We start from the raw sequence: 15,573 nt of genomic DNA, 5'->3' as shown, positions 1-15,573 counted from the left end.
TAGTGCTGCCCCATCCCCTTCATTGCATCACTCTCACTGGGATCATGCATCTGGGAAGCAGTGGGAGGGTCTTCGCAGCCATCACGAGCACCCCACTTTCTCCATGCTCCACCCAAAAAGAGAGTTGGAGATCTATGGGCTTCAACTCTCTGGAATCCTCAATCTGGAATCCTGACTTCCAGAGAATTAGAGACCTCAAATAGAATCTCCAACGTTAACTCTTTCTCAATTAAAAAAAAAAAGGAATTTGCAATCCAACTCATTCTGGGAGTCTTCAATGTGATTCTTTTACCCTCCGGCCCCAAGTGCCAGTCTCCATCGTGACCTATGTGAGATCTCCTTGAAAGTGCGAGCTTCACAATTATAGAAAATTTGATACCCATGTTCATTGCTGAGTCTCATCTCTCACGACCTCCCAAATCTACCTACCTCCCCGTTTTCCAAAGGTATGATCCGGGAGTACTCGGTGGTGCAGAGCACATCATCATCTCGGGCAACAGCCGTATTTGCCGCCTGCCCAAATTGTTCCCAACAGTCTCCTTTAGAATCTAGAAAAGAAACATTTAACGCTATCAAATAAAATACGACCAGCTTGATGTAAATCTCTTAAGAAATCTTATGTTTCCTTAAGAAAAATACATGAGTAGGGAAAGAACAGAGAAGCATTGACGATTTTTAGACAAAAGCTTAGACCGAAGTTTTCACATCATGACAGAAAATACCAAGCCGCTTGACTTCCAAAAGCAATGTCTGGAGATGTGGTGCCGCATCCTCACTGATGAAGCAGGCTTAGCCCCCAGGGGGCATGCGTAGAAAACCCAACACCCTTGTAAGTGAAATTCCTGTCTGCCTCAATTGTCATAGAGTTCATCACACTGCCATGCTTCATTAGTGAAGATGACAGGGTCAAGGTAAGTTGCATGAAATGCAAGATCCATGAATGCAAGCTGTTCCTAATTCTGCCTAAAAGGAAAGGCCTGCAGCCGTGGCTCAGTCACAGGCACACTTGTTTCTCCCCAGATCGTGGCAAGAACTGTTAACATAAGGGCATTTCAACCTCAGTTCCGCCTGTGTATACATGCTATTAACGCTTGAGAAATAGGGCTGTTCTAAGGGGAACTCAGAAAGTTAAAACTGACCAATCCCTAACTAGCCACATGGAGAGACAAATTTCCTGATTAAATCCAAAGTCTTAATCTGTTGCAAACAATTAAAGTCCCTTATAACACGGTAGGCAAGGTTACTTACGAGCAAAATACTGCCAAGGTGAGTAGGTGCTCCCAAAGTCCAGAGATCTTTCCAAGACCCAAAGATCAGGACGAGGAGAATTTGCAAACTTGATTAAAATATAGGCCACATGGAAAAGCTGACAAAGCAAAGGAGATACAATGATTAAAGTCACCACCTCGTCTGTCTATGACCTTGACCGTCTCTGTGTGATGCTGATTCCCAAGTCATATGGCCACACTTCTCTCAAGATCCAGATCCCATGCCTCCCTGCCTATTGGACATCTCTGCCTGGGTTCAGTTGCCCAAGCTTATCATGTCTAAAACCCAAATTACCACTTTTCATTAATCTTTGTCATATCTTAATCATTATGCCTTTGAATTTCAACTAACTGACACAGCATTTTAAAGTCTGTACGTTCAGAGAATTCTGATGTCAAGCAGCAGTCATTGTCACATACCCTCCCCCCACGTAAAACCTGTTCATTTAATAATTGATGATTAATCATTACTACGTTCTGGGTACTATGATAATCCCCTCTCACACATTCTTGCCTTTCAGCCTCGGAACAATGAGGATGAGGAAAACGTTACGTAGTTAAGTAACATGCCCACATGTTGCAGGTGTAAGAATCCTGAAACTCTGTGTATCCTACTCACTGACCATTAGCTATGCCACAGACCTAATAGGTACTTAATATGTGACCTCTTTCACCTTAGGGGAAATGAATTGTCAGGAAGCTCCAAATGTCATTATTTCCAAATATTCGGAGTTCCCATTATAGGGAGCCTAAAGGTAGGAAGCTATATTATGAATACATCTCGAGGATTATTTGAGTGCAATGGTTTTCCAAACTTGCACTTACTGAAAATCCAAATAAATGAAATAGCCCCAGTAGCTCAGAAGACGACTCTCTGTTTCACTTTGTAATATTCTGAGCTAATGTGTCATCCCTTTGATGCATCACAGCAAAAATTCCAAATCTAGCATCAGACGGAGGCACCATGGTGGCCACTCCACTTATGAGGTGAGCCTGCCACCCAGGGCTAATTTAATAAGCCCTTTGATTCTACCAGCTCATCTTCCAGCACCTATCAGGGAGGGCATTCCACTTTAAAATGTTTCCCTCCCTCACTGGCCGGTGTGGCTCAGTTGATTGGAGTGTCATCCAGTAAACCAAAAGGTCATGGGTTCGATTCCCAGTCAGGGCACATGCCTCGGTTGCAGGTTCAATCCCTGGTCAGAGCATGTTAAGATAGGCAACTGATCGATGTTTTTCTCCATTTCTTCCCCTCTCTCTCAAGAAGCATGTCTTCAGGTAAGAATAAAAATAAATAAAATAAAATGAAAAAAAAGTCTACCCCCCATTTTTGTCTTAGGAACCTGTTTATGTGCCCTGACTACTGGCAGGCTGCATTTCATTTTTCCCTGAGCCCACTGGCACTGACACTCTACGTGTTCTGGACCACCTTCACTGCCGTGGGACCCGCAGCCAGTTCTCGCCAAGTGCTCCAGCTCTGCGGCAAATCTCTGAGACACGCAGACTCAAAATGTCCCTGTGAGGCAGCATGAGTGCTGTCCCAAGTGGGTTTACAGCTGCTCGTGCATGTTAAACCAACAGTTATGGGCTTATTCTCTTGTGCTTGATAATTTAAAATTACATGCTTTTTAAATGGCTTTTTCTGCTAAATTTCTATTATACGTTACTTATGTTTGCTCTTTGATCATTCATGTTGTTCCTCCAAAGCACGCATGGCCCACACTTGAGGTTCACGGATGTGAACAAAGGCCCTTTATGGAGCGGGAAATCCCCAGATGACAGCGTTACTAGAAGCAGAAAAGCGATGGCAGAGTTGTGTATTTTCAGAGAGATAACATCTACCTACACACACACACACACACACACACACACAAACACACGTTTAAAAGAATCACCTAAAGTAAGTTTCAGACACCATTATGGCAGCACATATCTTCCAAGAATGTAGACATTTCTCTTTCATAAACTCAACATTTCGACACTTGATAAATTTTACCATTAACACAAAAATCTTATCTAGCGCACTGTCCATCTTCAAATTTTCCTGATTCTCCTAATAACAGCTGTTATATACTTCCAATTCAGGATCCAGACAAGAATTATATACAGCATTTACTTCTGAAGCCTCTCTTGTCTATCTTAACCAAGGGTTGTCCTCCCATGGTTTTGTCTCACATGACATGGACGTTTGAATGAGTCCAGGTCTTTTCTACCACAGCATGTTGTACAACCTGAACGTGTCTGATTATCTTCTCATGGTCTGGTTCAGGGTGAGCATTTTGGCAGGATGACTACCTGTGTGACATGTCCTTCTCATGCCATCATGCCAGGGGGCACATGATGCCAGGTTGTCCTCTTATCAGTGATGCTATGTCTGATCACTTGTCTATCAGATCACATCTAAGATGTCCGCTAAATTGCCCCAACATTTAAAAGCTTTTAAATGTTGTCATTAATAAGGAATCCATGGAGAGACATTTTGAAACATTTTTATTAACCAAATTATAAACCTTTTCCACAATCCCTGTAAAAATATAAATACAAATTATGAAAAATAAGCCCCCCCAAAGGAACCAAACTATTACATTTCTTCTGTGACTAATGTCCATTTGAAAAATTTATCTAATAAGCTAATTTCATAGAAATGCTTTAATTGAGAAGGAAGGATGCAGATGGAGCGAAATTAAACTCCATTTTAGTAACCTTGTTTGAAAACACTTCACAAAATGTGGTACAATTCTCATAAAACAGTCAAGGTCAGTGATGAAAATACAACTCAGCTAGAAAAGGATCCTGTTGACCCCGGTCCAAAGAGCACATCTGCCAATAGCTCGGCGAGGGCATTTCTTCCTTATCCGTTTATCACCACCATTTACTAAAAAACCCAGACCCTGGCCCCACCAAAAAGCATGTGTGGGGAGGAGTCACTTCATCCCTCGGTCCCTCTTAGTGTTTCCTGGGAGCCCCTGGTCACCTGCAAGGAGAGAAGGGAGATCACCCCAGAAACTTACGTGAAACTTGCACTATACCTTCTATAATGTTCCAGTCTCCTCCTCTTGGCCAAAATCTTTCTACCAAAAGATTATTATCATTTCTGGACTGCACTTATAATGGTCCTGTCCTACTTTCTCGCGTCATATCTATTTTTTACCTTGGGTCAACTTTTTGCCCAGGGTAAGAAACTTTACTCCAGAATCTCTTTTTGAGAAGAAACCCACCACACTCCTGGAAAGATCAGGCCATTACATGTTTCCTCAGTGCTTCGTCTCACAGGTCCTCCTCCTAGCCTTTGGAGTAGCACAGATTTCCACTATCCCACATGACAGCCTGCCTAAGATTTCAATACCGGCACCACATTCCCGTAGTTCTTTTAAAAAAGGTATTAAGATTCAAGTCAGCAGGAGTCAGAGATTTAGGGTAGAACCTGGGAGGAAGAGGAGAATCACAGTCTTTCATCTCTTGCCTCCTCATTGAAAATAACCATAATATCCTAAGAAATAAAATCCCTAAACCAAAATCCATTCTGAAGATTTGGATCACTCCAACAACTTGGAAAATGACAAGCCACTATTTTTCATGGAAAATTTCAATAAAAATAATCAAAAGAGGGGAAAGGTAAAACATGTACACCTATATTTTGTTACTGATAAATTCCTAACTCGGGAGGAAACGGCGATGGGTGACACATAGCAGGACTTTTACTCCCTGTGGATGTGAGTCATTATTCCTTAAAGTAGCTCGAAAGTACGGAACTTCAGACTGAAATGTATTGTTCGAGAGCATTCTACCCATGACTAATAACTTACAAATAGATTTGGTGGTGATTTAAAATAAGCTGAAGCCCAGTGGGATTCAAGAACTCAGCTCTGCTTTACATCAGGTCTTATATGTTATCCTACTCTCTGTAACTATTCTCACTGTCAGGGATTTTTTTTTTGTTTTTGTCTAGAGCCTGATTCTACTTGTAAAACTCAGTTTTTCACATTTGCACTTTTTTGCTAATTTATAAGAAAATTAGGTGTAACACTTGCTTCACCCACTGAACTAGTAAGTAGCCTAAGAAATTGCTGACAAACCATACAGGACAATGGAAATTATACAGTCATGTTCTCCCAAGGCAAAGAGATTTAAGTAACTCAGCTTTAACCACCAGCAAGCTATCTGAATAGCCAAGCTACCTGAATCCTCCTCCACTGTATTTTTCTAGGCTCAGTAATCACTAAATATAAATAGATTTCTATAGTTGACTTATACCCTGGTAGGCTTCAATGAAATATTTCTCAATGATGATGTCTTCTAAATCAGCCCCCAAATGATGTTATCATCATGTTTCATAAATAATTTCATACCTTCTATAATGTTCCAATTTCCTCCCCTTGGCCGGTATCTTTCTACCTAAAGATTATTATCATTTCTGACCTGCCCTTATAATGGTCCTATCCTACTTTTGCTTGTCATATCTGTTCCTTTCTTCCTGTCTCTCCTACATCTTCCTTAACTTCAGCATCATGAGTTTTACCAAGACTACCTCTGAGTTTTAACGGAGGCTAAAATTATCCTCTTGGCTGTGCATGTCTGTAGGACATAATGACAATCACTTAAATTGACTCAGCATATTTTTATTAGTCAGCATATATTTTAGGAGGAGAGGGGAATGAGCTTTAAGCTGAAGGGTCATTTCCAATCAGCTGGGCCACAGATAAATATTCTTCTTAGAATTTGCTCTTTGATCAAAAGCTGTCTTTTACTTCCTGAACTAAATCCCCTTAGCATGGTAGTTCTCAAAGCTGGTGGCACCACCCTCTGGCATATGGTATTGGTCGTCACAATAACAAGACCAACAAGGAGACGCACCATGTATTTCAGAGGGGTCAACCTGGACCCTGAGAAATACCACAGCCACTTCCAGCTGAGGAGGCTGCTGTCTGGGTGCTGGGCTCTGATTGATACAAGGGATTTTCATTGCTGCGCAGAGTGACGCTGCAGGCGGGAGGTGTTTGCCTTTAGTTGGTGAGACTTCTGAGGATCTGAATGCCATCTCCACTTTAAGGATCTTGCTGGGAACAGAATGGACCTCCACCTTTAAAAGCTGAACATGCCAGCTTTGCCGGCACCCTCAGCAGGTAAGGCAGCAGAGTCTCATGACCTGGACTCCACAAATCACAAATCTGATGTCTCCCGCCCACATTTTGCATGTACAGCAAATGGTACTAAAAAACAAGGGCGCTGAAGGATTCTTTTTAGCAGCAACAAAGACAGCAGCAGCATCTGGCTTTTGGGCACAGTGGCTGATCCCAGCAGAGGTTACTGAGTCCAGAGTCAGGTTCAGGGCTGCCTGTGTCATCAACAAGAGCCAGCATCAGCTGTGGGTGTGTCCTCACAGAGGACCCACGGTTCTCACAGTGCAGCCTCCCTTGCTTCTGCCCACTCTCGAAGGTGACTTTTCCTTTTTCACTGGTAAAGTCAGAGCTACCAAAAGGAACTCCCTTGCCTTTCCTTTCCTTCCCAAATTAACAAGCACAGCTGCACATCCTCTCCCTCTTCCCTCTGGTCCAGTGGAACAAGGAGCCTCTTCTATCCAAAGCCAATGCCTCCCTCTGTGCTCCGGACCCCATTCCCCTCCTGCCTCTGTTGGATCCTCACCATCAGCATTTAAATGTCTCTTCCAACCTAAAGACAAGCCCTCCTCTACCTCTCCCCTAGTTCCTTCTCCCCATCACAGCCACACATCCCAGAAGTTTGGCCTGCTGGCTTGGCTCCTCCCTCCTCAGCTCTCACTAACTAACCCTCACCTCTCCTCAGCCCAGCTTTGTCTCACCTCACTCCACACTCTGCTTCCTACCACTAATCCAATGTATTGGGTTGGCCAAGAAGTTCATTTGTTTTTTTTTCCCATAAGATGGCTCTAGTAACATTTAATTGTCTTTAACGTCAATCAAAATAATTTCATTAGATTGTATTGTGACAGCTGTCACATCAACATACATTTTTAAAAATCTTATCAAAATTGGTGAATTTTTGTGTAGCCATTTTCATAGTGAAGATGGAAGAAAATATGCAACATTGTTGGGATATTATGCTTTAATATTTCAACAAAGGTAAAAACGCAACTAAAAACACACACAGAAAAAGACTTGTGCAGTGTACGGAAAAGGTGCTGTGACTGATCAAACACGTCAAAGTGGTTTGCGGAGTTTTGTGCTGAAGATTTCTCAGCGGATGATGCTCTGGGGTCAGGTAGGTCAGTTAAAGTTGAGAGCGATCAAATTGAAATGTTAATTGAGAACAATCAGAGTTATACCATGCAGGAGACAGCTGACATACTCAAAATATCCAAATCAATAAAGTTATTGGTAAAGATGAAAAATGTGTATTTTATTTTATGGAATAAAACTAATGGACTTTTTGGCCAACCCAATATATCTGTAGCCCAGACTCCTCCCATCAACTTCAGACCTGTGTTTCCAGCTGGTAACTTAATCTGTACTTTGCATCCACGTCAATTCGACATGACCCAATGGAAGCCTGACCCCAACCCCCTGGAGCCTGCCAACCCCTATTTAACCTGTAGGTCTCAGCATAGCCTTCACTCTGGGTAGTTGTGTATATCTTATGCTTCCTGGAGCACTGTGCTTTTCTTTTAAACCACTCATCACAGGAGGAATTAAACATTCATAGCTCGAGTGCACATGGCCTTGGCGATGTAGTGCATGTGCCTGGTTCTCCCGCCCACTCATGAACTGCAACAGGAATACCTTGGCTACATGTAGCTGGAGGCTAGGGTATGGCCTGCACTTTGCCTGGATGAGGGTGATGCTGGTAGTCGGCCAAAACCCTACGGACTGCAATTACTTGGCATAAATGGGACAACTCACGGTTGCCATTGCTGTGATGCAACCGTGAATCCCCAGCTGAACTCTCAGATCTAAACATGAGGTGACCTCTTATGTCCCAAAGGCTCTGACTTAAATGCTCTGGCTCCCACGAGGGCCCCTACCAGGCACCCTCATAGCAGACAAATGTGTGGAAAAGTGATGCTGCAGCCCAGGGGAGGCCTGAGTGTGAAGGGTCAGAGCGGGATGCACTGAGCAAAGGCAGCTGGGCAGCAGAGTGAAGCGGCCCTGATGGGTAATAGGAGAACCGGGTTTTGTGCCCAGCTCAGCAACCGTTGGGAGTCAGGTGACCTTGGGTGAGAGAATCGATCTTTTCTGAGCCTCAGTCCCTGAAATCCATCTCTGGGTAAGACTGCGTTAGTTACAAGGGCAGGAATTCATGCCTGCATGAACCCAGACTGATCCACTATGGCCAGTGCGGGTTAGACGGGAGGCACAGCATGCTCCCACTCTGCCTGGTGGTGGAGAAGGGGAGGAAGCGGGGGACACCTTCCATGCCAGTAGGAACACCCCACTAGAGGCAATGTATCACTTTGTAGGGACTGAGATCTAGGTCCTACAGTGGCAGATGTGGTGACGGGCTGGCATTCTAAAAAGAGGTGTCTGAGGTTGGAGGGCAGGTGGAGCCCCAAAGTTCCATCACCCCCAACCCACACAATGGCCTCACTTTCCATAGACTCATCTCTATCCCCCCGACTCTCCTACTCCCTGGTCTTCCTTCAGCCTTTCCCCAGCCTGGGGCACCTTCCCTCCCTGCACCCCAGAGGCTACCATGAGGAGAAGGGTTCAATAACACTTATATATTCCATCTTGCAAATGTAGAATATGACAGTTATTACAGCTACACAAGGGTTTTCACATGTAGCTTAGGTCATCCCTATTTATAGCATTTCTCTGGGGAAAATGCAATATAAGTTCTAAATATCTGGTGCGTACCTCATTTATGCCTATATATGACTTCGCCCAGGAAAATGTCCTATTACATACAATAATGTGAAAGTGCATCTCACAGTGAACATACCAACCACATTGCTGTCAGAGGAGATTCACATGCAGCAAATATGATGACCCTTCGTAACACAAAGGGCATGAAGACAAAGATATCACTCTACATGTTATAGCACATTCACATAAATTATATATGTACACACTCACATACACACAGATATATATATATATACATATACATACAGAGAACACTTCATGTTTTATGGGAAGTGCATCATAATGGTTGAGAGGGCAAGGCCTGGCACCAGAATGTCAGGGGCAGAAATGTCAGCGGCTGTGCACCACACAGGGTTGGAGTGAGGGATGAAAGAGTCAGGGCCTAGAGAGCACCTGGTGCAGAGCCCAGCGCGTGTGGGGATTCAGCCCCATGGAAGTGAGCGCTCCTCAGGGACACAAGCCGCTTTCAAGTTAGGTAGCAAAGACGCCCTGGCAAGTGCATATGAAGGGGAAAGGAGCAGGAGAGGGGATCTAAAATGAAAGGGAAAATATGAAAATAAAGCAACAGTGGCATAGGTCATAACGTGCCTTGAGCTGAGAATTACAATCGGCACATCTCCTTGAAGCAGGGACCATATCTCCAAAACTTTCTAACTTCCTAATGAAACGTATTGGTACAAAACATAATGCAGCATTGCACTCCAGTAATCACAAAATATACATCGCCACTTATTCTGGTCAACTGACTTGGCAAAAACCCCAAGGAACCATTGGAAATGCCCGTCAGCACCTTCTCAAGGCCAGCAGCAGGAGTTCAGAGAGAAATGAAGCCCACAGTGATCAGGACGAGCCTTTGAAATGCAAACACCTGTGAGCACATGTACTCTAGAATGAATGGCAGCCAGTAATTCAGATTTTGCTTCTTATTCATTACTAAGAGATGAAGGTACCTTAACTGCCTGACTTGCAGAAAGAAGGGACTGCTTCCAGTCGAATTGCAATTCAACTAAAGGTATCAGGAAATAATAAAGCACCCCAAATTTGGGGAAATTTTCTGAGCTTGAAGATATCCATTTGGATAACTGATCTTGCTCCTGCTGGCTATTCAGATCCCAGGTCCTGCTTTACAAGGTCTGTCCAGGACATATCTAGCCATATACTATAGAAAATAAAGAAGTTTATTGAAGAAGATACAAGGTACAAGAAACACTGTACATAAGACAATGATGCCTCAGTCCCCTTCAAAGTAGGTACCTTGGGATCTCACACAGTTCTCCCAATTGCCATCAGCTGCCCTGTCTTCCTTCATCCCTGTTGTATTATCCTGAATACCATCAAATGGTCTGAAATCTCTTGCCTTTCAAAGGTGATTTCAGTTTTGGGGAAAGCCAGAGGTTGCAGGGTGCCAAATCTGGGCTGTAGGGGAGCTGAGTCACTTGGTTGATTTGATGTTTTGCCAAAAAACTCTGCACAAGAGGCGTGAGCGGGCACGTTGTCACGATGAAGCTGCCAATCACCAGTTGGCGAATCATTCAAGTGGTTTCCGTGGAGGAATGTTCCAGCTTAAGGCAAAATTTGATGCAGATTTGTTGCTCTTCTTGCTTGGTCATTTTGAATGTGACGGCCACACAGTACACATGCTCACTCAATGGCATCTATCACCCCCACTGACTAGTACAGTGAAGCCATCATTGTTCATGCATGCACATTCCAGTCCACTTTCCTTAGCTGCCAGGTTACATGGATATCACACAAACCATTCTCATTATATTCACAATGGGTGGACTTTTCATGGACAGACCTCATATATCTCCATGACCTTGTGACCTCTGGCAAGACCTTTCCATAAGCCCAGCCCAGGACTGGTCCCCTCTTGAAGCTTCTGGTGCAGACAGGAGCACAGAGGCCTGCACAAGGCCACATGAAGTTACATTTCCTCATTATAGTTGGGTCAGAATCTAAGTTTCTGTTTAGGGAGCCTTAAAAGGAAATCCTTGTTTTACTTTCCTCCATTTCAGAGAACCAGTGAGGGAAGTTCTGTGCACCTGCCTTTTTGTCCTACGACTAAGGACTTGAGGATGCTCAGAAAGTCCCACACATTAACACAGAGCCTGTGTCAATCATGACAGGCTGGGTGCATTGCAGTGACAATCAACACCTAAATAGCAGTGCTTTCAAACAATACATGTGTTTGTATCTACAAGTCTATGCAGTGGGTGGTGGGCGGTGGGCTCTGTTCTGTGTCCTCCTCACAAAGTGACACAAACCAGTGTAGCCCCTGCTCTCTGGAACATCACTGAGGCAGGAAGGAAAGGAGGTGCGTCGTGCACCGACCAGGCCCCACGCCAGGCTTTCCTTCACAGAGACAGGAAGTCCTAGTGAGCTAAGACTGCAGTCGTGCCCGAGCTTAGAGGGCTTCGTTTCACGTCGGTTTCACTCTCCAGCTAGGTCAGACACTGATGGTGGTAGAAGTTAAAATGTCTGAGGTGTTGGGTTCCCCCTGCCCCAACGCTACCCACACTGTCCATAGAGGATGAACGTGGCTGAGAGAAGACACGCTCAATTCTGGACATTGGGCCAAGCCAGGGGGCAAAATGACAGTGCAGTGCTCACAAACTTCAATAAGCATCAGGCGCACCTGGGGAGCATGCTCACATGAGCAGAAGACAATTCAGGAAATTCAGGCCAGGGTACGGTTCAGAAAACTCTAAGTCAGTAGGTCTGCAGGAAGGCCTGGAACCAGGGCCAGCTAAAATGTGCAGGGTGTTCAGGACTCAGAGCAAAATGAAGATGCAGGGGCCCTCACATAAAGGCAGGAAAAAGTGCCTTTAAATCTTCTAAAATATATTTCCCCTTTCTTCCAGTTCCTCTCTTGACTAATCATGGTATTTTTTTTGTTTGATATTTAATGTTGCACTCCTGTGGGCAAGGAGATTCTTCCTGGGTAAATAAAGACCCTCACAGGCACCAGGGGACCCCAGCCTGCTACTGGTTGTATATATGCCAGGATTCCCTCCGAAAAGCTGATGGGTTGACATAGCATGCCATGCCATGCCCTGGCCAGGAGGAGCAAGGAGGTCTATCTCCCCTCGACATGGGCCCATTGCCCCAACCCACAAAGACAGGTGACTCCTGAAGGACCTAAACCTCTGCACTGGGATGTGCTTGGTGCCTGGATGCAGGCTCATCCCTACCAAGTTGCCCATCACTCTGCCAGCTTGGGACAGGGTGAAGCTGCCACACACCTTCTCTGCATGGTGTGCACGCAGCCAACCCTCCCTGAACCTTCTCTCAGACCCCGCTGAGGGCGCAGGGCAGCAGGGTGAAGGAGGGTTGGAGGGATCGAGGTGCCAGGGCCTGGGGAAAGCAGGTGGCTGAGAACCTGTCTGGAAAAGAGAACGAGCTCCATTGTCCCATTGGACTTGACTCACAAAACACAAATTCAAATGTAAAATTATTAAGAATTCTAAGACAGCATTAAGCTCCAAGCATGGGTCTCCCTTCTGAGCTCAGTAATTAAAAGATTAACTTTGAGGAACACCGACCTAGAGACAGTCTCACGCAGGGGAAGCAAGTTAGTTCATCAAGACAGGACCCAGCACCCAAGAGCAGGACAAAAGGTGGAGACGCAGATGGTCAGCTCTGCTCCAGGCGGAAAGTTGCTCTGTGTTCTAGAATTTGATATCAGGGTCCCAGTCACAAACTATAGGCTTTCAGATAACTAGTAAAAATAAACAAACAAATAAACAAAACAACAATATTTTAAGATACAGAAAAATATCTTAAGACATAGACCAGCAATTTTCAAACTTTTTCATCTCATGGCACACATAAACTAATTACTAAAATTCTGTGGTGCACCAAAAAAATATATGTTTTGCTGATGTGACAAAAAATATGTATTATTTGATTCATTTACACTGGACAGCTATTGTGTTAGCTGTTGTCATTTTTTTATTCTTCCATCTAAGGGAAAAGAGGTCCGTTTTTCTCACTAAATAGTCAGGTATTGCATGTCTTAAAATTTTCATGGCACTCCGGTTGAAAATTGCTGTGATAGAGTGAAAGGGGTCACCAACCACTCCCATTTGCCTGGATTCTCCTAGTTGTGGTATTGAAAACTCTACATCTCAGTCTCTGGTGAACAGGGACAATTGGTCACACTATGACCAGGGCCTAGCACTGGCCCCCAAACCTTTTTGTCTTTGAAATGCTAATGGAAAGGCCACTTCCTTGTGAAATGTCCTGAAAGCATCCCAAAGCAGAGGAAATGCCCCCCTCCATTGTGGTTACACTATCGGGATGTACACTAATCATTTATTCATTCACTTGACTCCCCCAAAGAATGTGAAACCCCAGGAGACAGGGAGAGGTCCTGTCACAGAAAAGAAGGGTGGGGAGGACCCTGCTGCTAGGGTGTGATGCAGGGGCCTGAAAGCAGTGGGGCATCAAGACAGCTCAAGACCAGCCAAGTGCTGCTCACTGGGCTAGAAACCCAGGGTTGCTCTGTGACCGGGCTGCAGCTTAGTCTGAGGACCTGGGGCTCCATCTGCTGGGACTAGGGTCCTGAGCCAGAGAAAATGCAAGGCCAAGCAATAGGAAAACCGGGCATGTGGTTACAGTGGCCGGTAGGAGGAGGAAAAGGTGTCACCAGTAAGATATTATCAAGTAAAATTATTATAAAATAATAGTAAGGAGAAGAATGAGCAAAAGAAAAACTAGCATTTTTTGAGGATCTAGCATGTGCCAGGTACTCATGCTTATATGTTTCTGTAGCCTTTACAATAACCCCAGTATATTGGTAATATATTCTCTCTACTTCATAGATGCAAAACAGAAGTCTGGAGAGGAAGCAGAACATGTCTATAGTCACACTGCAAGTAGGCAACAAAGCAAAAACCCCAGCCCACATCTGTCTGATTTCAAAGCCTGGGATCTGATGCAATCAGCAATCCTGCTGTCCGGGACGGCCACAGGGCCAGAGGGGGCTGAACTGGGGGAGTCTGGCCATTTCCTCAAAGGGTCTTTTCTCCCTGGGTGGTTCTGCCAGGGCCAGAAGTCACTGCGCAGCCTGATTTTCAGGCCCCATGTATACCTGCTCAAGAAAGCCAGAAACAGGGGATATGAAGAGCCACCTGGCTGCGAGGACATTTTGCCCCATCTCCAGCCTGTGTGTTCCTAGCACAGAGTCCGTCACCACTTCTGAGGCCCTTAAGGAGGCTCTGTTGGCTCCTCTGGCACCTCATCCTCTTGTATCAGGGTTCTCACTGCTGCATCACTGCCTGTCCCGCTTCGGGCTCAGCCTTCTGTGCACTTCTCAGTGAGGCCTGCTGGTGAGCAAGGGGTCCTGCCAGAGTGTGGCCCACAGGCCAGCAGTTATGGTATCACTGGGGAGCATCTTAGAAAGGCAGAACCTACAGGCACACCTGCCACCTTCTGAGTCAAAGTCGTCATTTGAATAGATAACCCAAATGCATGTGAAACTTTGAAAAGCACTGGCCCAGCTCATAATACACATGTTTTTATTTTCATTAATGGGTGTATTGTAAGTGTTGCTCTTTCTCCTCCAGAAACTTGGTCTCTAGTGAATTTTAAGTCAACAAATTACCTCGCTCAAGAACATTAGCCTTTTCAAACTTTAGCCTCAGCTAAAAAAACTTCAGGGGCTTTTGAACAGCCTGCTCTACATCCTGAAACTACACTGAGCCAACAGCTACCCAACCATCTCTGTGGAGAGTTTCTCCTGAAAGGGAGTATGTTTTCTCTGTACCATAATTACAGGCCAGGTTGGGGGGACAAAATAAGTATCTTCAGGTAGCCAAATTACAGTCTACGTGTGCACGTCTGTCTTCTATAGGATGATGCATTGAGCAAGAAATTTCAGCCCAGAACATCCTTTATTAAGCCCCAATTGTTCTGCAAAGTAAGCAATATCTCTTAATGAGACCACAAATCATGGCTAGGAAGGGACACAGTGTGGGTGGGAAGGGGTCCTGGAACAATGCCTCGGGGAGACATTATGAGTCATGATATGAATGCTTAGGGTGAATGCCCATGTATTTAGATATAAACCCACTCTCAGCTACCAACACACATGTTATTATCCTCCAGTCACTGGAAACATTTAGGAGAAAAAGAAAAAATATCTGGGAATGAAACAGTATAATAACTAATGAGCCCTTATAATTAAAAAGATACATTTGCTTGGGAGGAGGAAACGTATTCAATCAACTTTCAAAGGGAACAGCTGAGAACTGCAAGAGACAAACGACAGCCTGGTGTGCTCCTCGGACGGCCTTTGGTGCTCGGCCATTACACTTGGTGTCGTTAAGAGCTTCTGTGTGACAGCCCGCTCAGAAAAAAGAAAAATTAAAAACTAAGCCACAGCCAGCTTACAAAAGCTTGAGTGTTTTCTACAGAATCACGCTGTACTTCTCAAAATGACTCAGAAATGTCATTTAATGCTA

At 44.6% G+C, this 15,573-nt stretch overlaps 1 protein-coding gene across 1 annotated transcript in view; it reads right to left on the bottom strand.

The window, feature by feature from the left end:
• LAMA3 (laminin subunit alpha 3) overlaps nt 1-15,573 on the bottom strand; it is a 255,409-nt gene that overhangs the window by 189,113 nt on the left and 50,723 nt on the right. Inside the window, exons 3-4 of the mRNA XM_037031991.1 lie at nt 1,249-1,366; nt 430-548 (exon numbers count right to left, since the gene is read on the bottom strand). Of these exons, the coding sequence (XP_036887886.1) occupies nt 430-548; nt 1,249-1,366 (237 nt within the window). The remainder of the gene's footprint in view (nt 1-429; nt 549-1,248; nt 1,367-15,573) is intronic.

This window comes from Sturnira hondurensis, unplaced genomic scaffold, assembly GCF_014824575.4.
Source record: "Sturnira hondurensis isolate 20B ecotype Veracruz unplaced genomic scaffold, ASM1482457v3 Scaffold0001872, whole genome shotgun sequence".
In the NCBI taxonomy this organism is placed as follows: Eukaryota; Metazoa; Chordata; class Mammalia; order Chiroptera; family Phyllostomidae; genus Sturnira; species Sturnira hondurensis.
Note: the sequence above shows the minus strand (reverse complement) of the source record. Positions and strands in the feature narration are given on the sequence as shown.